Here is a 24,140-nt window from a genome sequence, read left to right as displayed (position 1 = left end):
TCCTCATTTTAAAAATGTAGTTTTAATTTCATTTTCTAAAACTGAAATTTTATCTTTATTATGAAAATGTTTTTGCCTTCTTTTTCTCCTTGTCATAGGAAAGGAGGGACAAAAATAAATTTAAAATGGATAAGCTGTTTTAAAAGTGCAATTTAGTAGCTTTCTTTTTTATTTCCTAGTAACTAAGATTGTAAATTTATGCAGGCTTACTTGGAAGACCAATTACAGTTATTCCATAGACTTGCCTACATGCATCCTTTAAACTGTATAGAATTTATTTCTAAAAATAGACAAACTTTGCACATGTTCCATGGAATATACTTCCAGATTATTTGTACTGGATTGCACCTTGAAATTTTCTGTGAAAATGCCTTGTAGTCCTTTTTATATGTAATTTAAACTACAGTATATTCAAAACCTTCTTTATAATAATGGGAAAGGGATAATTTGATGATGTGGAGGACAGCTGGCTTGATGAAAAATTATTATATAACAAGCAGGAAAATTCATCAAGCAGAAATTTATTTGCTCAGCAAAAATAACAAATATAGTTATTTGAACATGCAGGAATATGATTTTTTTAAAAATTCCTTGGTTTTACCTTTTTTACTGCAAAAACAAAAGAATTATGTTTTTAAATTAAAAATAAACTTCTGGCTTAAAGCTCAAAGATTTTCTGATTTAATTTTTATTTGAATTATTGTAGGAATACTGTTTTAAATTAGTTACTTTGATTACAGCAGCTACAAAGAAAGAAAATAAACAGATTAATCCTATTTGCCTTTTTGGGCATTCATATGCCTAAGCAAATCAGGAACCCTGCTTGGTCTTTCAAGTCCCCCCCCCACACATTTGCATAATTCTAGGAGATGGAAAACAAACATCTAAACTGGACATTTTTTAGTCACAGAGTTTGCCTCCCTCAACTGGGAAGTTTGCATAAAGTAAGGCTTTAAATCATGGAAGGAGCCTCCAGGAGTAGAAAACACAATTTCTTCATCTTAGATGTTCGATCTTCAACTGCGGAAGACTGTAAAAAAAAAAAAAAAAAAAAGAAGTGGCTATGTAGGAAATACCCAAACTTTTCCATACGCATTTGATGTTCAACTGTGGATGAGTGCAAAGAAGGAGAAATGGCGAGGTAGGAAACACCCCAATTTTCCTGCACTTTCCTGTTTTTGTGTCAGAAACTAGACTTAAGAAAAACTACTAACACAAAATTATACTGAAAAGTCTACCCAACTATCCAAATAATAAAAGTTACTACCGTATTTGCCCTAGTATTAAGGGATGCGCAAGAATACAGACACACGTTGATCTGCAGGACAGTGAACCTGGCAGGATAATACTCACTAGTATTATCCCATAATCAGAGTTGGTCATGTGGGAAGTTCTAACACATTTGCGCAGGACTTATTTCAATGAGCATAAACAGTGTGCATAATACAATACAGACTATGCATTCAGGCCTCTTATTTACTTTTACAGGCTTAAATCTGTTTTGATGCTCTTCAGTTCTCACATGGCAAAATTTAAGGCCACTGGATATGATATGGATTTTTTGTTCCATAAATATACAATATGTATTCTATACTGTTGGAATTATTGCATGAGATTGAGGGAATACCTTTTGTATTTTCTAATACTGTAATATGGAGGAACTCTAGAGGAGACGTTAATTCACCATGGAGGATATTGGCATGTTTGAAAGGTGCTTGACACTATCTACCAAAAGCCATTGTGTAGTTGTTCCACATTTCCATCCCCAATGCTTTCTAATGCAGTAAGAGATGCAATGAAGGAAATAAAGGAACAATATGAAACATGGCAAGCCCTAGGCACCTCATATAATACTCTAAATAAAAAAAGTTTTCTGGAAGCATCCAAATTAATTTCTGTGAACTACAAGGGAAAATGGGAAAGGGAAACTTAAAAATGAGCACTGGTAGAAAATTGAGGAAACAGTGGGTAAGACAAAATGGCTGAAGATACTGAAATCCAAAGCATAACAAAACCCATTTTTGTATTTTGTTTTTGATAGAGTGATTATAAAAATTAAGTATACACCACATAAAAATTTAGCTGCAATATTATATGTATTCCTGGCAACTAAAAGTGCCAGGCAATAAGGTTTTATAATTTTATATTTAGCAATGTGTGTGTACATATGGGTGTGTGGTGTATATTCACACATATTCATATAACACATGGGTGTGATATATGTAAATATTTGCCTAGCCAAGGCAAATTGTAATTTTGGGTTCAAAAGTTAAAACAATAGTTTTCCCCCTCAAAATAATCCTTCAAACTTGGTATACTTATCTTTAAAAGTGTTTTAAGATGATCTATTTAAATCAGTCTACTCTGATATGGTCTTGTCATTTGAGAATGAAAGCAGTTGAATTCCAAGATATATGGAGGGCATCAATTGGGGAAGACTAGCAGAATCCCAATGAAACCAACTAATTTGGTTAAGGAAATTTTGCACAGTCCTTGTTTTGCTATTCTTGAAGGGGGTTCTAGCCTCTGCTGAATGTATGAGATACAGACCAATAACATTCATTTAAAAAAAAAACCTTTTAGAAATTTCAAAAAGTTTTTGGAAGTAGGCAAACATAAAGTTATCCATTACTCTTACCAGGTTGTTTGACTTGAAGTCTTTCTTTGCTGGGCAAAAAATTTGCATGCATCATCTCTTTTCCTCTTTAAATAATAGGAAAACTTATTATTGCTTTTTTTAAATAAGAGATTTTCCTTTTCTCTCCATCAGTCAAAGTCTGAATTATTTCTGATAGACTCTGTAATGTGGACTCTATTAATACTTTTGACTGGTAAAGTAGTTAGAAACTCTTAGACAGATAGATGGGAGAAATAGTTGATGAACCAGTATCCAACCAGAATTCATTGTCTCATTTTTTTTCTTACCTGGATTTATTTCTAAAACCAGTGTACCCCTCTCTAATACTAGCTGGATAAGATTTCTGAGGTTTCTGAGGATTTCTGAGGAAAGTATGTACTGTGTGTGTCTATATGTGTATCTATGTATTGTGGCTTGCTTGTGTTGATGGCAAGGTGGTTATATTTCCATGAATTAAAGCAGGCTGTATGATATATCCATGCTTATTTTATATGAATTTGGCTTGACTCACATTTTAATACAAGGGAGTTTGGTGATACCATATAACAGTGGTGGCGAACCTATGGCACGTGTGCTAGAGGCGGCACTCGGAGCCCTCTCTGTGGGCACGCGCGCCATGCCCGGAGAGGGCAACTGTCCCTCTTCAACCAGCCGCCCGCTAACTCACCAAGGTCCCACATGGCCGGATGCATCCCAGCACCCATGCGCTCACTGGCCTCTGTGTGCAGGGGCCAATGGTGTCAGGCAGCAGCCACCCCAGCCCCTGCGTCACCTTTCCCAGTGACAATGGCACCCCTGCCCTGCCTTGCCTCACCTCACCCCGCAGGACAAGTCTCCTGCCCACCGCCCCACCTGCCAGAGATCCCCTGGATCTCTCCCAACCCTGCCCGGCCCCCACAGACATCTCTCCCCAAAGCAACATCGAGGTGATCATGCCCACCTTGGCCACACCCACCCAATCTGCCATGACCACCACAGTCACACCCACCCAGTGGGCCACACCCACCTGGCACCCGGTGATAAATAAGTGAGTTTTGGGTTGCAGTTTGGGCACTTGGTCTCTAAAAGGTTCACCATCACTGCCATATAATATTCCACTTGACTTTTTAGACAAACATTTTTTATTAAATTAAAAATCTTTCCATTAAGCACCTTGTTTTGAAAAATCACAAATCTTCTTTGAACTTCTACGCTTTTTCTGCCATAGTCATAAAATGTGTCATGAAATAACAGATTGGCAAATAGTGGCTCAAGGGCTGCCTGTGGCTCTTGGCCTCAAAAACAGCATCCTGACAAAGCAAAGATGACCACCCGTTTTCCTTCCTGATCAGGTAGATTGTGTGAAAAAAAGAAATTGAGAGAGAAATAAATATCTCAGAAAATATTTTGCCCGTATATTTAATATTTCCCCATGCCCAATAATGTTATGCAAGTGCAAAATGTCAGACAATCCTAAATTCTACATCCAAAATGTAATTTGTATTTGTATTTTGTATTTAATTTTATTTATATGCTGCCCAATCCCAAAGGACTCAGGGCGGCGTACAGAGATTAAAACAATCATAAAACAATAAAATAATACAGTCATACCGCGAGTCCGATCATATCCCGCCCCCCCCGGGGACATCAGCCCCAGGCCTGCCGGAACAGGAGAGTTTTAACGGCTTTCTTAAAGGTTGGCAGGGTGGGAGTAGTTCGAACCTCGGGGGGAAGTTGATTCCACCAGGTCGGAGCCACCACAGAAAAGGCCCTTCCCCGAGGGCCCGCCAGCCGACATTGTCTGGCCGACGGGACCTGAAGGAGGCCCAATCTATGGGACCTCACTGGTCTCTGGAAGTTTCTGATTTGGTCATGCATTTAAGATTATTGATGACTAATCCTTAAAGTTGAGTTTCATAGCAACATTTTACTCTTAATCTTTAAAAAAAAGGCCTATGCACATTTTAATTTAGCTTTATAATATTATTTAAATGCTACAAAAGGCACTATGACTATTTATTCCATTTGCCTCCAACAAACAAACAGTCCACATCTCCTTACTATTTTTAAAACACATGCTTTTGGTTCATAAATCTATACATCTATGGCCAGATGTAGCTTTACCTGACTGAAGTGTTAGGGCTGGTAGCACTGAAAGAAGTGGGCAACTGCCACAAGTGTTGTGTGCTGGGAGGATGTGGCAAGTTCCCAATCATTCCTCCTGAAATACTTGGCCATTCCTTCCTCTGTGTATGGCACCCAGCCTGTCCTATAATCCCTCAGCTGTGACAGAAGAACTAATTGCCAGTCCATTTGGCTTCTGTTTAATGGGTGGAAAAGAACTATATCATTCTTTGAAAGCAAAATGCCTTACATTGGCTCTGTATGTTGGATAGAGTAAATTAGATACCACAAATAATATATATATCGCTTGGTGACATAATGGGATCTTTCTCCAAAAGCATAATGTAAAATTGGAATTGGAAAAAAGGGAATCTCTGTGTTAATGAGACACAAAGATATTTGCTCTGAAAATGTAGATTAGCTGAATTTTCTAAAGAATTACCAACAATTTTCTAAATAAAGCTTATGTAGCTATGCAAAAAGAAACTGAAGAGCACCCAAAAACTTTCCATTAACTGGAGCAAGGCTTCCTTTGTGACTCAGAATACAGTCATACCTTGTAATTTACTTGGTTGTATTAAATGGTGCTCTTAAGGACATCTTCCATTTAAGAGTTGAAAGTGAGTTGGCAGAAAATGATATTAGCATGCAATGTGACATTCCCATTGCTTCTGCCTATCCTATCTTCCATTGCCTGTTTCAAAATAATTCAGCCACTTGACTTTCCTCCAAGGTAAAGATGACAAAGCTTAATAGGTTTTGCATAATTTGAGACTGCCTTTGGTTAGCAGCAAAAGAAGCAGGGGGGGGGGGAAATACAAGTTTAACACTGATGCAGTTAAATTGGGGACAATATGAAGGTAAGGTCATAGGCAGGTGGCAGAAAAAAAAATGCATAGCCAAAGGATCTAATGAAGTTGAAATCAAGGCTAAGTTGAGAGAAATGCCATGTTCTTTCATACAGGCTAAGAGAACCACTAGTATCTGATCATCTATTATCAGTAGTCATGAGAAGCTGAAAGTGGTTCTCAGGGCAGAGTCGACATTCTGGTTGGGGGACCTTGACTACAGTTTACACTCAAATTATTCAGATTCAACAATATACTCTTGTGCTTGATAAACATGCACTGTATGTAGGCTCCATAACTTCATAAATAACATGGACTTACTTGAAAAAGAATTTTCACCTCTTAGTTTGCCAAGGGCACACAAGGTGAACTTTTTATGTGATATTCATCTACAAGATTCATGTTCAAATGTTGCTAAATGGACATTGGAAAAAGATATTGTTGTCTACCAACTCTTGAAAATACAGGTAATGTGTGATGAAAAAAGAACGGTGTGGGAAGGAATAGCATAATTTATTTTCTTCATGATTTTCTGTAAAAATCACTTTTTAATCCTCTTTTCAGAACCATAATGGTAATGTGAGAGAATATGGCTGCCTTTAAGAGACAGGTGTGTGAGAAACAGATCCCAATCACTGGGATTTGGTTATTAACTTATGTTCTTTCTAAAAGATTTTCAGAGCTATGGCTATTCCAACTGAAACAGCCCATAATCTATGCTAAGCTTCTACAAACTGGGTGCTCTTCAGAGGCATGGACTTCTGCTCCAAGAATTCCTTAAAAAGCAGAGCAAGTATGTATTCTTAGAGTTAAGGTCTGCCTCTATGAGAATGTCCAGGCTGACTGTAGAATTATCCCACAAGACACAATTGGAATTTGAGAAAATATCTGCAGAGTTCAGTGTGTGTTAACTTTCATATTCAATGTAAGTTCTGCATGAGAATTCAGAAGCCAGTTTTCATTTTACCTTATTCAGTTCACTTTTACCTGTTTTGCCAGCTACAGATGTGGAGAATTGCAGGTTAACATACCACAAAGAATCATATGACTTTCTCATCACCAGCTGGACTTCTAAAAATACTTGTTTAGATCATCCCCCCCACTAACTTCTATGAAGATGAAATTACAAACTGAAAGGCACCTTGATGCTTTCTATATGAACAATTTTAGATTAGCTTGGACAGAAATCAAGCAAGCTCAAGGAGTGGTGGAATCTACTCTTTTGACCACAGTTGTGTAAAACTGCAAGACATAAAATAATGTATTTCTCATTGGCCAGTAGATATGTACTGTGTTCAATACTGAGAATAGGAAACTGTTATTAGAAGTTCAATAATGATTTTTTTTTCTTCCATCTCTATTTGCTTGTTAATTAGAATAGAAAAGTTAACACCAGTACAGATTGCTCTGCAACTGGGATCCTTAAATATAACCTGAACATTTCTTTGTGCGATTCATGATAAGTCAACACAGGCAAGTTACACAGAATTTGAGAACAATTCACATGATATAATTGTACCTTACAAATGAACATCTACAGTATATAATTTTAGCCCTGTACAAACTGGTTTCCAGGTATTTCCAAAAGCCTCATAAAAACAAACATTTAGAGCTGTTTAACAATTAGTCTGTCTTCTGTCCAATCCTTCCATCACAGTGTTATATTGTTTCCCCAAGTTACTCGCGGTGAGATCAGTGTCAAGATGTGATTTTTGAACATCTTTGTTTGTACGTTTCCTGAATGGATGATCGTGTCAGAGACAATTTGGCATCTGGGGATGAAAACTGTAATGGTTCCTTAACAGCAATAGCAACAGCAACAAATCTAAATAATTAACCATTTTATTTTCTGCCAGATGCAAGCTGCTTCATTTCGACTAACGGCAGAGCTGGCTTTTTATGTGAGATCTCAGATCTTCATGGGTCTCACCTGGTAAATCTCCTCATGAAACGATCAGGATAAAAAACCTCAAGTACATAAAAGAAGAAGGAAAAGAACACTGATAAGGATACATTTTAAAATGATTTTGCCTTTGAATGACAACTTCACATGCCACCTTCTTGACTTTAGTAGAAGTAATTGAGAACAATGGGATTTTAATATCCCTTCTCTCCGCCAAGCCACTCTCCCCCAATAGCAGCATTCAGTATCTTGTTTGGTCCTATATCGATGCAAAAAATTAAAAAGTTGAAATATATTAACTATAATCAGAAGACATAAATTTCTACGAGATAGTTACAGGCTTTATAAGGTGCTTCCTGTGGCAGGAATATTAACTATAGTTTATGTTAACTATAGTTATAGTCTAATATGCCCACTTGGCATTTGAATCTTCATGTCCAGCATTGCACTGTAGATCTAGATGCAGAAATTATGTTGCCAATCAATGTTCTTGGTAGTGCTCATCTGATTTTTATTTCTAGAAACTGTGTTTGTAAAATGTGTAAATAGTAGCTGAAATAATAAAGCATTTGGTTCTATTCCCTTCCCTGATTTTGGCTTCCTCTGTTGCTTAAGAAAATTAATTTTCTCCATTTGTTCTAATTGTTCTATTATGGACGCTTCTCTAATAATTTCTTCCTGTATTTATAGCTTTGTTATGTCATGAAAATAAAGACAGTGTTTTTATGATGGATATTGAAAGATGCTGAAGTGTTGGAATAGCAAAGGAATGTAGCAATGAGACAGATGTCAACATCACCCTCATCTCTTAAGTGCAAGTTATTTTTCAGTCAGTTCAATGAGATCAGGAGAAATAATCTTTGTAATACTAAATGTGGCTTCTTTCAAATCTCCCACATGTCCCTTGCAATTCTGACTTTTAGCACCATCTAGTGCTAGTGATCTCAGTAAGACGATCTAAACAATCTTTCTCCCCCTTGCTACGATATAAATTTGCTACATTAGGCATTCAAATTTGAATCAATTCTTCATTACTAAGATTCTCTAAAGGAGAATATTTAGAACCCTCATTCTTTAGAGAAAACCAGCTAAGTGGATATAAAAACTAACTTTGAGGTGTAGATATGGTTTGAAAAATATTGAAAAACAAACAAAGCAGCCCGTATGTTGAAAAAAAAATTTGCTAGATAGGGTGATTCTCTACAATGTCTATGGGAGAAACATCTTATAGTTTTTAATCCTCCACAAACATTATTTCCAACAAGTAACTGCATTTTTTATTCCCCACCCCCTTTCCCACTTTTCAGGCTAGTCTAGTTCCACCCAATCCAAAACACGATCCTCCTTCAATGTTCACTTCAATGTTCATATCTATCAAAACTCTATAATGCTTTGGGAACTCACCTGGCTGCCATACACTACTTCTATTTTTTATGAGCAATACATTAAAGCCTTATTCTATAATGGTACTTATTTTAATTATTTAAGGTTTTACACTCCTGTAATGTAGTATAGTAATTCTCTTGCATATCTGCCATATTTGAAGTTCAGGTCAGTAACCCTCTTTGCAGGCCATTCCAGCTAAAATCTGTTTGGTTAGCATGAGGCTGGTCATAAACCAACAGACATTTGTGTAAATTGTAGCACCATCTATACTAAAATAATTAGCAAGTGGGATGAAAAGTAGACTATCTGCCCTTCTTTTTTTTTGTCTCCAAATATTTGTGGTTTTTTTTTGGGGGGGGGGGAGTTATTGATAAAACTGCAAACTCTGAATGTATAAATATGTCCAAAGGATGGCCACTGGAACTTGTGGAAGAAGCTCAAAGGACATTTCTTTCGTGCTTGAAAATGAACCTTCTTCAAACAACCTTCCTTGATGTAGTTATGAGATGGAATGATCTAGAGGGCAGAATTCTTCAGGCTTCCCAAAAGGGAAGTCTTGGGTTTTTTTTCTCATCGGTCAGTAGTCAGATGGATATGCATTGCAAGTGGATCTTTGAGTGAGTCTATGCTCCACTTATGAATTTAAAGAATATGCAACAAGCGCAGAGGGGAAAAAAAAGATGTAAGTATATGTTAAGCGGGAGCAAAGAAGAGAAAGCAAAGGATGAAAGGTGGTCTGAGCATGTGTTTTTGTCATTTTTCAGGACTTGTCTGGCTGTTTCCAGCACAAACAGAATTGTACAAGGCACACTTCAGTCTCCCTATCCCTACAGGCCCTGTCTCCAAACAAGCAAATAGATGGATGGGTGGTAGTCTGATGCTACCTGCAGGTGAGGAGGAAGGCTCAGGAAAACAGCCTAGTGGGGGAAAGACAAGCTTCCTCGCCTTCCCTGAGCATGACAGTCCTTGCCCCCTCTCCCTTCCTTGGCTGTGAGCGATGCGGGAGCTGGAAGGATCAAGCCAGCTGACTATATCTCCTCATCCTCACTTGCCTTGCTCCAGCGGTGGCAGCAATTGGCAGTGATGCCCAGCAGGAAGTTGGTAGCAACAGAAGCAATGGAAACCACAAAGCCCACAAAGGCAATGAAGAGATAATCATCCAGGCTCAAGGTCAAGTGGCAAGCCTTGAAGCTCTCCTCTGTCAGCGAAAGCAAAGAAGCACCCTCCATTTCGGGAGGCTCCCGGCACTCTGCCAGTTGGGTATCTGAAACAAGAGGAATCTGATAAGTCAAACATGCCTAGCTCTGTCACAATACTTGAAACGGTGAGCGGTTTCCTCATCCCACCCCTTTTACTGTTCATTTCTCTCAGACCATATCAGAAATTCCTAACTTGACTAAGGGATGGGGGAAAATAGTACTTGTATTAGGATATCCTTAACTCTGATTTGATATTAGGTAAAAGTCAACAATGCATTTTGGAGGAGGGAGGAACATTTTCCAGACCTAAACCATTGAGTCTTCATTTTCCAGAGCAGATTTTGAAAGCAGCTGGGGTTGCAGAGGAAGGGGCACAAGGGAAAGTCTTGCTGCATGAGTGAATATCTATTCAAATATTGGATTATATCCAGTGCATAGAAGCCCACATACTGTCCTAAATAAGTGAGTGCTGGGCCATCATAACTCATGCTGGGATATCAGTTAATGAACTACATTTTTATACCTGCTCCTCTAAGAGCTGAATCGCTGAATAATTCCCCAAACAGAACTACCAACAGCAAAACATAAAGCATAATAACAAATAAAAATAAAACACAACTTTCCACAATATGTTCTAGTTTTTTGGGTTTTTTTTTAAACAGCCCTTTTGGAACTATTCCAGGCTGATCTTCACCATTCTTCCATTATTGCTCATAATTAATTTTCAATCACTGGCCTCACTCATCCACGTTGTTTTTTATTTTTGTAAAGCTAATGGCAAGAACTACTTTACACATGCAGTGGAATCACACTCCACAGCTGTTTTTGGATTAAACACTTTAGAGTGCAGAGTCCATGTGATTTCTGGATGCCTTCTCATGACCAATTTCTTTATTTATTTAAAAAAACATTAGTTTGTTAAAAAAATAGTGTGATAAGTAATTACATCCTAAGTTAGTTGTTTCTGCTGAGTTTAAAGATACTCTGAATGGATGGGTGGAGAGAGGTTGATATGAAGCCTTCATATTTTTCAAGCCCACTCTTAATGAAAATTAGGTGCTATTAAATTGGGTCTAATTCCTGGCAATTGTATGGATAAAAGTCACACTTGAACCTGTCCTTAATAATAACTTATAGACACACATGATTTCATTGTGCCCTTCTATGAACTGGTTCTAAGAATACTGGATTCTGTACAGATCTTGGACAGATACTACCATACCGTAAAGAGTAATCGAGTGATAAATAGCAGATGTACTAATGAAAATCCCCTAGAAAACCCACCCTTTCTGCTTGTAGACATTTCCCTAAAAAAAGACCTAAGCCTTGCTGATCCAAGTGATTAAGGAGACCAAATCAGTTTAACCTGCATTTCCTTGCTTCCAGATGCTGGATAACACCCTCTCCTTCATTATCTGGTCCACCATCACTTAGCTGTAGATGCAAATTTTAAAAAATACACCTAAACTCAATTGCATAAGGGCACTTAAGGCGATGAAGGTGCTGTTAAAGCAGGGCTGCCTTAGGCTGTCATTGCTTGAACAGGATTTCCTGTCCTCAGGCCCTCATGTTTGCGGCTTGAGAGATAAGCAAGAAGGTCAGAAAAAGAGTAGTGTCAGGAAAAAAGAAATCATAAAGATTGGGAGAGGGTGCTGATTTATGATTATGCAAGCTGGGGATCTTCCTCTAGAAGGACACAGAAAGGGCAGAGAGGCAATGTGATACGTCCCAGAGCCCTTTCTTATGCATTGTACTTCCCCTTCTCATCCAGTCCTGACAATGTTTTCACTTTTCTCTGAGTGCTTCCAAAAGAGTTTTTGATTCATAGTGTGATAGTATCTGAAATACTCCTCACATAGTGACCGCAATAAGCTCCTGCAATGTCACAATAAACATTGGCACTGTTGTCCGTGTTTTCATATTTTTTTTTTTAAAAAAATTGCCTTTCTGTTTCTCCCTTCTTCTCTCTTTCAAAACTTCCCTGCAGGGGCTCTTTTGCATAAGAGTGGAGGACAGTCGTCTGCAGCCTTCAGTTGTGTGATGTGGCCATTTAGGTCTTGGCAATTGACAGAAACGAAGAATTTGTGGGTAGTAAGTCTCTATTCATAACATCCTGGAGAGTAAGGGTGGACAACTCATGTGCCTGGGTTGTGCTCCCTCAAAAAAGAGAACAGTGTCTTTGTCATAACTGGAAGATTAAGGGAAGCAATGGTGAATTGCGGGAAGTACTTACTGACATTCCTATCCACCCTGTTCTTTGGAAGTGACCTTTGTGCTGTCCACTTTCCCTGTTGCTTTGTCCTGGCCTCAGTACAAATCATCAGGGTGTATGGGCATTTTCGAAAGCCATACACGGAATCAGTTCACTCTGGTGCTTATCCTAAGAACCAGACTGAACTAATGGATTCCCTGCACATCTGCTGGCCACCTGAGTGGACTTTCTTCACAGTCAGGCATTTGGGTGAGACACTGAGTGCAGAGACTCTCTGTGCTGCAGATGCAGATATTATATTAATAGCATTAGAACAATGCTTTGCTTTGAGGAAGGGTCACAGAACGGTGACAGAAGAAGCAAGAGGGATTACCATACTGGTTTTCAGCACAATACTCTTGATTTTTTTTCAAAGCACCTCTTGAACCTTCACACCCACATCTGGCATATAAACAAAACATAAATATGTGGATATTTATGCCCCCCCTTCCCAACTTTAGTAGCATTCACAAAAAGAGATGTGCAAACTATGGCCGATAGGGCAACTTGCTGAAACAGGAATCATTTTGCTAATATGACCCAAACTCAAGGGGATGCTATGTGTTACTTGCTTTGTTCCACCTAGCAACACCCCAATATTCAGGTTTTGAAAACAGCCTCCCTCAAACATCACCTACCCCAGGAATCTAGGCATGCAATACAAGCAAGGATAAGGGGTTCTTCTCCCCCCAGGATTCCAAAACATTAACATCCTCTTATTATGTCTGAGGGAGTTGCTTATAATCTTCCTTCCTTGCCTTGCTGATGTGATCAGCCAGTTCAGGACCACTCCTAAGCCGGTTCCCACAGAAAGGGTCGAAGCACAACTGGTGAATAAATTCACTTTTCTCAGTCAATTTGATCCACCAGTAAAACATTTCTCTTTAGTTTCATAACAGTGGATACTTTTCAACTGACTCTCATTTGGGTGGGACACTGGGTGCTAAGGCAAGCAAGGAAAAGTAAGGAGTGCCTTAGTTCTTTCTGGACTATCTCCCAATCCCAATGCAACTTTCACCTGCATGCACATGCACATATACACACAGAGATAAACTCTTTCTCATCTTGCTTCTGTCTAAGTGGCAATTCTTTACACAGTATATCCCATCAACGCTCTGGGGAGAGAGTTTCGGTCCTGCCATTTTCTGACTTCATTCTGTGATGTACTCTCCCCACATGAGCTCTCTTCTCTTCTCTTCTCTTCTCTCTTCTCCATTCTGTTATCTTACTCCAGTGGTGGGATTCAGCCAGTTTGCACCAGTTTGGCAGAACTGGTAGCTAATTTTTTATTGCCCAGGCCTAGAATGGACTTCCGGAAGCGGCATCCACACAGAGAACCGGTTGTTCACATATTTGACTCCCACCACTGTCTTACTCCCATGCATAATGCTATCATAATTTATCCAAAAGACCTTTCTTGGCTTTTGCTCCATTTCCAGAGTAATAATTGCTTCTGTCAATTTAAGCAAGCTATTTTAAAAGGGAGAAATTGACCATTAACTGTTTTGTTAACTGGGCATAATCTATATTTAATCTGATCTGAAGTATCTCTGCAGGAGAGACAGAGAGATAGACAGAGAGACAGACAGACACATACACGCATAGACCCATGCATACATACGCTCATACAACTGAGAGTGCCAGTGTATGTAATGGTTAAGATGCTGCGACAGAGGTGGGAAGAGCCAGCTGTAATCCGTCTAGTCTGACTTGAAGTTGGTCAGGTGACTTTTGAGCTAATTACTCTGAAAAATATATGGCAACCCACATTGTACCAGTATGGTACATGCTATAGTCATTCTGATGGACCTGGTTGGGTTTCAGTGGAAACTTGGAGTTTCTCTGAAGGCTTGGCACATGGTGAGACTGAAGCCTTGGTTGTCACTTGGAATAAAAGGCTGGCTGGGCTTTTGATCAGATTGTACCTGTGTAGCCTCTCTTCCTTTTTTTAATATGAATTTTATTAAGAATTATAATTACAATAAAATTAAGACAAGACAAATAAAAAAGGAAGTGACTTTCTATCTTTGTTACCTTATCTTAAAATACCACAAATGATCTCTTCTTTCCATATCTCATTTCTTATCTATAAACAAATCCTGATGTTGGCAAAAGTCTAATAAAAGTTAGCAAACAATATATCTACTTTAAGCTTGATTAAATAAACTGACTTTATATTCCTTCCATTTACTTCTTTAGTCTCTTCAAACAATATCCTAGAACTTGATTTCTTTTCATTTTTTTGTCCTCACAAAATACTTCAAACTTTAACGAAACTCTTTTGTAAAGTCAATGTGGGAAAACCATCCAACTCATCCTCTTAATCTATTATTTAATTGTTAAGAGATCAACTGATTTCTTTTATAGATTCAGTATAACATCTTTTTTTCCATGCCATTCTTATAGTCTGTCATTTTTAAATTCACTTTCAACTCAAATCTCAATCCTGTGAAATAGAATTTTTTCTTATTCCATGACATGCTTTAGATCCAGTCTATCTATTGAGGTAGACACTATTAAAATTAACTTCTGAGATCATTGTTCAAAAATATCCTTCAATGTACCCAGTATTAAAATATTTTGCTGCATTGTATAATTATAAGTCAAGTTAGAGTGTTCTTCTCCTTAAAGTGTAATCTTCAGTTCCTTTTAGTTCTCTCCAATGTCCAATTTTTAAAATCTTATCTTACTATTTATTTTTTAAAAAATCAAAACAAAAACATTTTCCCATTGAAATGATTTTTTTATAATTAATTCCAAAATTTTTATTTCAGATTTAGCTGGACTGTTAGTCTATTTCTAATTTTCTAAAATTTAAGCTATAATCACCCTTTTGTTGTTTATAAAAAAAATCAGTTCTTAAACTTGTAGTTAAAACTACTTTCACTAAGGATTGTAGGAAATTCACCCAGTGTTGTAAAACCTGTTGATCTAAAGATTGCTACTAGCTGAAAACCAGATAAACAGTTTCTGAAAGTGATTAGAAAAGCAGCAAGCAAATGTTGTGTCCTTTCAGATAGCAATAGCAGTTTGAGCAAGATAGCTGTTTCTTTGTGTCCCAAAATTCTAAAATCCTTGTGATCTGCAGGTTTTGCAGTTTCCTACTGAAGAACAACTGTCTGGATCACTTGTTGGTGATTTCAGTATCTGTTCTTGTCAGGAAAGAAATTATTGAAGAGCCAGTCTACTTGTCAACTCTTCATTCCATCAACTCCAAGACAGCTTTTTATGGAGCTGTCTTCAATTCTATGAAGTTCTGTCTTCAGTTCTGCACCTTTACTGATACAAGGTAAACCCTAATAGCAGGTCTAGAATAGAATAGAATAGAATAGAATAGAATAGAATAGAATAGAATAGAATAGAGCTGGAAGGGACCTTGGATGTCCAGCCCCCTGCTCAAGCAGGAGAACCAATACCATCTCAGACAAGTGGCTGTCCACTTTCTTCTTAAAAACCTCCAGTGATGGAGCGCCCACAATGTCTGAAGGCAAGCTGTTCCACTGGTGATCTCCAGAAGCTCTCTAGATATCTCATAGCTCATTTCAACTCCCTCTGCTTCATAGTAAACTAGGGAAAGCCTTGGGAGCCACAAGGGAAGAGAGGCTACATGATAGAGACTTCCAGGTAAGAAATGATTTCTTTAAAGTGCATGTACTTTTCTGCCCTTATTACATCTACAAAGTGTGGTCTGGCAGCCCTGTTTCAAGAGTTTCAACCTATAGTGGTGGTGAATGCATCTTTGAGAGAAGGGATGGATCCACTGAAGAAAGTAGTGGTCTGCTCCTTAAGACACCATTGCTAGATGTCCACTTGGGGGCAATTTTTAGTGAAGGTTGTGGAGAAGGAAGTCATGCTGCAGCTTCACAGAACCCTGAAGTAAGTAAACTATCTGGAGTTGTTTTAGTTGTATTTCATGTCTAGGCATGGAACCAAAACAGTACTGATTATACTTGTGGATGATCTCTGGTTGGAGTGGGATGGTATATCCAACTCTTTTTGATTGCTCAGCACCTTTCAGTACTATCCATCATGATATCCTTTTGCTTTGACTTTGGGGTCAGGAATTCGAGGCACAAACTTATGCTGGTTTTCCTCCTTCCTCTGGGGTCAGTTCTAGTCAGCACTGACAGTGGGGAAAGAGATTAAGCCCATATCACCAGTTCTATAGGGTTCCTCAAAGCTTGATGCTCATTCTACTCCTATTTAGCATCTATAAGAACTGCTGAGTGAGGTTAATAAACAACACAAGTGTCATCACTAAGCTGTGGTGGATGTGGTTTTTTTTTGATGAGTGAGTTATTGCTTATTCTTGGGTGTAAGATGGGCAGCCATATAAATCATATAAGTAAATTAATAAAAGACACCCAGTTGTATATTTCTGCTGTGGGCCAGCTGAATGATGCTAAGCATGATCTGTCTTTGTGTCTGAAGGCTGTGAGGTTTTGCACAGCAAAGAACAGACTTCAGTTTATCACAAACATGATCGAGGGTTTCAGGGCTCATTGACTTTCATCCCTAGTTCTGGATGGTATCACTGCAGAAAGAACTGGTAAACAATTTGGGGGTCCTCCTGGATTCATGGCCCCTATTCAAAGCGCAACCATGGGCAGGAGGGCTGTTGTTCAACTTGGTGTTTGTGTACTCTTTCCTCAATCAGATGGTAGTGCACATGGTCTCTCATGCTTTGGTTAACTTCCAAGGGGATTACTGCAATTGGCTACATGTGGGGCTTGAAAAATATTTGGAAGCTACAAGTGGTCCAGAATGTAGCATTATGAACAATTAAGGATATGGCTTGGTACACCCATGTTTCCAATAAGCTTCTGAGTGTAACCTAAGGGGCATGTTGTCACTTACATAATCTGAAATATTTGTTGTCTGTCTGTCTGTCTGTCTGTCTGTCTGTCTCATTACCTGCCTCATCAGATCTGGCAGAAGGTACATGCACCAGGTCCTGTCAATTAAAGAGTGTCACTAGGCAGACTCAGGAAACATGGCTTTTCTGTAGCGAAAAAACCCATTTCTTATGATTAGATTAACCCCAAAGCAGTTGGCCTTTTATGAGGCTTCTAAGTACTTGTTTTTTTTCCCTCAGAGATAGGAAGTGATTGAATCTGAATTTGTTACTGACAAATTAACTGACAAACTTAGTTTATCCTGCTTTTGTTTTCTTATGTATTTTGTCTCTTGCATTTTGTTATTACACTGATGTTTTAATTGTGTTAGAGACCCAGAGTTGCTTTATGTGAGAGGACCAGTTATATAAATGTAATGAAACAAATAGACAAATAAAATAATTCAGGCTAATAATAAAAATAAATGTCAATATGCTTATAATATGTGTATGTGTGTGTCATTTGACATTTATTTTATTATTAGCCTGAGTTTTATTCAGTACTTATGTTATGATAATCAGGTTATAATATAACATGTACATTAAATATATTAAATATTTCTTTGATGAATACCTGAAATATTTATTTTTTTCAGTACAGACATATACGCACATGTAATGTTGATTATTTAAAGGCAGTTTGAAGTTCCAAAAATACACACACACATACACACATACACATTTCTGAAACTCTTGACATTTCACCTGAATCAAAATCCCATTACCTGTTAATAAGCTTTATCCTTAACCTCACATTATCTTTGACACAAAATGAATTTTCTCTTATACTTGAGATGAAAGTTTAATACTCTGCCCAAAAGATCTTTCAGAGATGGCATGCTGTGGGTACAATCAGCTAGGATCTACATTTGATGGGTCCCAGGAGACACGTCTTCTCTTGCTTGGTGTCTGCTTTATGGAACATTCCCTCCCTCCCCCTCCTCCCAAATTAGATTATCTCTGTCTCTAAGACATGCTTAGATGGCTCCATTGCTGAGCTGCCTATTTAAATTCCCTAGGGTTTGTATGTCTGTCTTTAATCATATTTACTGTTTAGGTGATTTTTATATCTATGGGGTTTATATATGTGCTTTTATATGTGGTTTGTTGTGGGCTGCCCAGAGTTGCCTTCGATGAGATGGGTGACTATACAAATTTGAGTAACAAATGAATAAAGACTGCACAGCAAGATAAGGGATGAAATAAGAAATAAATCTGAGAATTGGACAATCACTTAATTTCACCTACCTGACATACATCTCTGGATCCTATTTGTCAACCACTTCAGCAGTGGCTCCATGGTACAACCGCATATCCAGGGATTGCCTCCAATTTGAAGAGTCACCAGGCCCGTGAGACCTTCTAAGGCTTCAAGGCTAAGGGAAGACAGAGCCCCATAGCTGAGATCAAGATCACGTAGTTGGACCAAGCCTCGGAAAGCTTGGGGGTCTACCTTCTTCAGCCAAGGGTTGTGGCTTAAGTCAACATGTACCAGACTGTAGGCTTCCTGAAACATATCAGCCACCACCTGAGTCAAGTTATTGTAGCTCAAGTCTAAGTGGGAAAGGTGCTTAGATGTCAAAAAGAGTCCAACTGGTAGTTCAACAAGGGAGTTGTTCCGCAAATCCAATACTCTCAATTCCAAATAGCAGGTAAGGTATCCAGGAGGGATGCTAGTGAGGTGGTTGTGAGCCAAGCTTAGGTTTCTGGTGTCCAATGGAAGATCTGGTGGGACTGAAAACAGTCGTAGTCCACTGCAATCCACAGCCTGGCTGCGGCATGTGCACAGAACTGGGCAACCAGTGACAGCACTGGCAAAGACTACTACCACTGCTACAAGAAAAGGGCTTAATATCATGGCAGGAGAGCAGTGGGGTACAAACTGCTCTCCTCCCAGCTGGACACAGTCTGCAGTCATTTTGGCAAGGTAGAAGCTACATGGCAAAGAGAGGCCAATCAGGAAAGAGCAGCAATGGGTGGAGACACAACCCAGCCAATGAGAATCACTGACAAAAAACTGCTACATTATCGCTGGAGAAACATAGGCCATCGAATCCAAGTTAGATCTTGAGGCACTTATAGGACCATAAAAGAGTTCTAATTAAGCAAGAAGCTGACAGGTTTTAGTAGCTTGTTTAGCTTCCTGAATAACCTTTTTCTATAGGAAGTAGAAGAGAGCAGACTACCTGCACACATGCATGTGTAATTTCTATGGAGAAGTTAAAAGATTATAATATAAAATGTAAACAAAACTGATAACTTTTACCCAGGATCTGTTGATCACTAGATTTTTTGATCTTGCATTAAGATAAAATGTGCTCCTTTTTTTTAGTGTATTTTATTTTGTGTTGATGTGCTGGAGACATAATTTGCTGACGCCTTGCAGAAGTTTCTCATTGCGCTAGAAAAATATAATCAGGTCATTGCTTTTTGCAGTCTCAGTAATTCTACCTGCAGTTCTACCAGACTGGAAAGAATTTATCCTGGAATCATTCAGGTATTATTAAAATAAATGAAATATCTTTCTTCGACTGTTCTGTTTTCTATTTCCCAGAAAGCTAATGATCCTCTTGATAAGCTGCTGCTAAATTGGATCAAGTGAGTCCCTCTTGGAAAGGTCAGGAGAAACTAAGACTGGAGATGTGGAGCCACTTAAAAGTCCAAAATTTTACTTGTCTGGGAAGTTGGCTAGCCATTATCTTTCACTTTACGAGCAAATTCCGCCCTCCAGAACTAGAGCCATTGAAATAGGTACATGAATCCATGTTGTGCCTAACTTGAAAAACTAAGCCGGAAACTGTATGCCAAGAACAATCATGTTTTCAGGGTCCAAATATAAGGGTCAGGAGAAGGAGTATAATGCTGTCCTTGAAGCTTTATCTTCTTTCCCAGACTAAAGTTCTTCCTGGAAAAACCTGTCAATGAAATATAATGAAGGTCAAAGTGGGGAGTGGGATCATATACCCCTTGTACATTTAACCTAATTCTCCTTTTGCCATCTGTTTTTATAGTAATGCACACCCCACTTTCTTCTCAAATTACTGCTGAAGCCCCTATTCTTTGTCCTCTGTTATAACATCATTCTGGGAATTCCACTCGATTTTCTCAATGTACAATTGTTATTGCATTTACTGTAGCAGTGGACTGAGATGTGTAGGAAGAAGAAAGAAGGCTGAGGCACTGCTTGCTTGGCCAAAGAGTGAATTTATCTTCAAGGAAGCAAATATATTCTGCTTTGGCTGAGAGGGAGGAAAAGCATGATAGTTCAGCATGAAGCCAGCTGAGTTAGATTCCACACCCATTACTTGCCCCATACATCTGGAAGGCATTAGGTTGAAGAAAACTGCCTTAAACTGCCTTAAACCCTTTATGACAGTACGAAGGCAGAAATCAACATGTATCAATAAATGATACATCATTCTAAAAAGGTGAGAAATCGGAAGGAGTCTAGGTGAGTAGGTGTTTGGAAATAACACCAAATTTCACTAGAAAAGGGAGTACACAGTTCTAAGACAAACTGTCTGGTAGTTAATCCCCCTTGAACATAGAGGATTTATTCAAAGGCAAAGTTTGTGAGAATGTACAGGAAGATAAAAGGAAAGCGGAATCACTAGGATGGCTGGAAGACTTCTAACCTGGGATGTTAGAACACACCACAAACACAGCACAAATCGGCATTTGATCAACCTGATTGAGAGATGGCAAGTGAATGACAGACTGAATGGCAATTAATTATTGAAACTCTTTAAATACACAAATTTATTTTATTCCCTTTCATATCTACTGTTTTACAAGAACCCGAATCTTTTGAACTTGATCCCCCAAGTGTGACTACCCCTATTTTAAAATAACAAATAAGGAAGCTCAAAAATTTTGTAACAGGTCCTGGGATTGCATTCAACCTTGTGCCTGCATCTCTGCCAAAATAACATCCAGTTACTTCCTACTCTTCCGGGCCCAGCTGAAGGGCACCACCCATCTACAAGGTCTACTGAGGCTTCTTCTTCTGCAGCTATGAAACAGTTTTGAGAGTTAACTCTCATGGAAAGAAAAAATCTGGTTTTTATTCCATTAAGGGGCTGGTGCTGTGCTTTGGCATCCCTGTATTTCTTTCTATCCTTTGTGTCCCCTTGGGGCAGGAATTTCTTGTATTTTCACTTTTCCTTTTTTTTTCTGATGCTATCTTCTTCCATGGACATCTTTTTTTTTTTGCATAGCCCCCTGTCCTCCTTTTCCCACTTTTTCTTATCTTTTGAAGATCAAGCAAGTCACAGAATTTACTCAAAAACTCTACTGAGTTGGCATTCCCACATGCTTTCTTGCAACTAGCCTTTATTTTCATATCCTTGTCCTTACTCTCCTCCCTGGACCCTCAGGAGATGCACATCTCCTCATCTTCTAAGACACACCCTGTTCACATTTCTGAACCCAGAGATCTTACTTTCCTTAACCAAATGTCGTATGGTAACAAGCATGCTTTCCTTCTCCCCATCACTTCAGTTTCATCTCACTAGCAAATATAATTACTTACTCTGAGCTGAAGATTTTTTTTTAAAACAATGTTGCCTTAATCCACTAGAGATGCCTCTGCTTCATGTCAGATCAGCTTTCTCATTCCATGGAGTCTTCCTTGCCTTCTTTCCTGTGTCCCTCTTGAAAATAAGGACACCGAGGAAATTTCAGTCTCTCCTTGAATTGCAGCTTCTGCTTTTGTGTGTGTGTGTGTGTGTGTGTGTGTGTGTGTGTGTGTGTGTGTGTGATTCCAACCAGGTCTTTCCCCACCTCCTTTCCCCTTCTTTCTTTCGCTCTCTCTTTCTTCCTTGAGGGCCAGGTACTGACGTTTTTCTGTCTCTTAGCAACTGCCTCCTCATCTCTGAGCAACAGGAGAGCGGAGGGGCTGCAGACCCCACTGAGCTGAGGCAGGGAGGCAGTGGCCAGGGAGTGTGAGGGATGGGGGCGGGCAGGAGGCAATGGAAGCATAAAAAATGTGCCCACAAGATCCTAGAGACAAGAGAGGGAGGACACGCATTCTGAGGTGGGGGAAGCAGAATCAGGCAGACAAGGGGGCGGCTGGAAAGCCGGGAGACAGACGTGGGCAGAAAAAGATCAGACAGGGACATGCCAGTGCATGCATGCACGCACAGAAGCACAAAAACGGGTGGGTGGGGAGGAAGCAGGAATAAAGAGGAGATGCCAGGGAAGCAGTTTCTCCTTGCTAGCTCTCAGGAGGCAATTGCTTGCATCTTCCCACCACAGAAGGGCTTGAGAAGAAATAGTCTTGCCTGGCACACAACTCTTGTCTTTGCCTGGAGGCAGATGTTTTGCCTCAATAGCTGCATTAGCCTTCTTCTTAACTGCCCCATCCCCCTTCCCACCAATGGGGTTAACCACTTCCTCACTCTGGTGCTTTGGATTACTGTAGTTATTTTTCACCACTCCCAGCCTGCTTACAGGGGTCTGTTTTCTTCTTTCTCTGTAGGGGAGTTTGGCACTTCTTTCTGGTGGTTTCATGTATGTTTTATAGTTGCTATCTTGCTGTCATCTGAGGGGTAGACAGCTGGTGCAAGCCTTCCAAAGGAAAGCTTAGTGTTCCTTTCTTGGGTGGCTGTTAATTGGTTTTTCTTTCAAGATCCCACTAGGTTGCAAAGGGACTTCCTGTGTGAAATGGACTTCAGAAGGCAGATAGGATGCTAGCCAGCTGAATCTTAGAGAAGCACAGCAGTCAGTAAATGCCTCCTTTCAGATGCACAATTTTAAGCCTCACCAGGTGCCACTCCGAAGGAAATTTGCTAAATGTCATGGACAGAGTGTCCTTGCTGGATCTATGAAACTTGTGACTTGAAAATTATAATCAGGGCTTCAGTTTATCCTGGCTTTACCTTTAGACTGAAGCCAGGGCTATAATTCTTTCTGTGCCATGGACCCTTCTGAGGGTCCAGTGAAATCTACAGATCTCTCCTCCGAGATATGTCTTTAAATACATAAAATATCATTTTACAAAGGAAAGCAGTGATGCTGACATACAGCTATTGAAATATTTAGTTTTAATTTAATAATTTAAATAATCAAACAATTTAATTTAAATAATAGATATGTACCACAGTAATATTCATGCTTCTTCATTCATCAATAACAAGACCAGCTAAATCTTAGAGGTGAGTGAAATTAAGGCTATATTTTTTTTCCTCATCCAAGGTCATGGACCCCCTGACATCTAGCCATTGACCCCAAATTAAAAATTCTTGCCTTACAGGAAGATTGCAAAATTCATGATCTCTCATGAGTCTCTGAACCCATAGGAAACATGAAAATGGACATCTTACAGGGACAAAACTTGTTTTCAGCTAATCTCCTTTGCCAAAGAAGGATTCAGGTTGCATGAGCAATGTTTGACATGCCTAGGGCTATGTGAACTTTTTTTGTTTTTAAATCTTATTTTGCAGCAAAACAGCCTATGTTCCATGGAGGAAAATAAAAATTCTGAATACATAGTGTAAATGTATTCAGGAGACAGATGATCTTGTGCAGTGCAATAGCAAAAAAATGGAAACAGCAGGAAAAATAATTAGGATATTATCCCCAATTTTGGTTCTTAAATCCTCTTCTACAGAAGGGTCCTGAGGCATGATGAGGCATAAGTATGGATATTTAGAATATCCTTATTATGGTGTTCGAGTTACAAACACATTTACAGCTACAAACTGGGAGACCATGAGTTCTAGTCCTGCCTTGGGCACAAAGCCAGCTGGCTGACCTTGGGCCAGCCACTCTCTCTCAGCTCAGGATGAATGGCAATCCAAAAACCTTGCTTAGAATGCTTAGAGTTCGTTGTGTTAATTTTCTCCATTTGCAACTAATGAATAAACATTTCTTTTAATAATACATTTATTTGCAACCATAGGTTATCAAAATTCATAT

At 39.0% G+C, this 24,140-nt stretch overlaps 1 protein-coding gene across 9 annotated transcripts in view; it reads right to left on the bottom strand.

Moving 5' to 3' along the window:
• Positions 1-255: 255 nt before the first annotated feature.
• LRRC55 (leucine rich repeat containing 55) overlaps positions 256-24,140 on the bottom strand; it is a 31,882-nt gene continuing 7,997 nt past the window's right edge. For 2 of the 9 annotated variants that reach the window (XM_039341152.1, XM_039341153.1), the window contains 4 exons: positions 21,754-21,874; positions 18,471-20,137; positions 9,931-10,142; positions 256-1,030 (listed from right to left, as the gene is read on the bottom strand). In XM_039341152.1, the coding sequence (XP_039197086.1) occupies positions 953-1,030; positions 9,931-10,142; positions 18,471-19,140 (960 nt within the window). In that variant the 5' untranslated portion in view covers positions 19,141-20,137; positions 21,754-21,874 and the 3' untranslated portion in view covers positions 256-952. Of the gene's footprint in view, positions 1,031-7,077; positions 10,143-18,470; positions 20,138-21,753; positions 21,875-24,140 lie in introns of those variants that run through there. The other 7 variants (XM_039341157.1, XM_039341156.1, XR_005556429.1 and 4 more) reach the window with 6 other exon arrangements.

The sequence above is a fragment of the Crotalus tigris genome, unplaced genomic scaffold, assembly GCF_016545835.1.
Source record: "Crotalus tigris isolate CLP2741 ecotype Arizona unplaced genomic scaffold, ASM1654583v1 scf7180000017764.6130737, whole genome shotgun sequence".
Classification (NCBI taxonomy): domain Eukaryota; kingdom Metazoa; phylum Chordata; class Lepidosauria; order Squamata; family Viperidae; genus Crotalus; species Crotalus tigris.
Note: the sequence above shows the minus strand (reverse complement) of the source record. Positions and strands in the feature narration are given on the sequence as shown.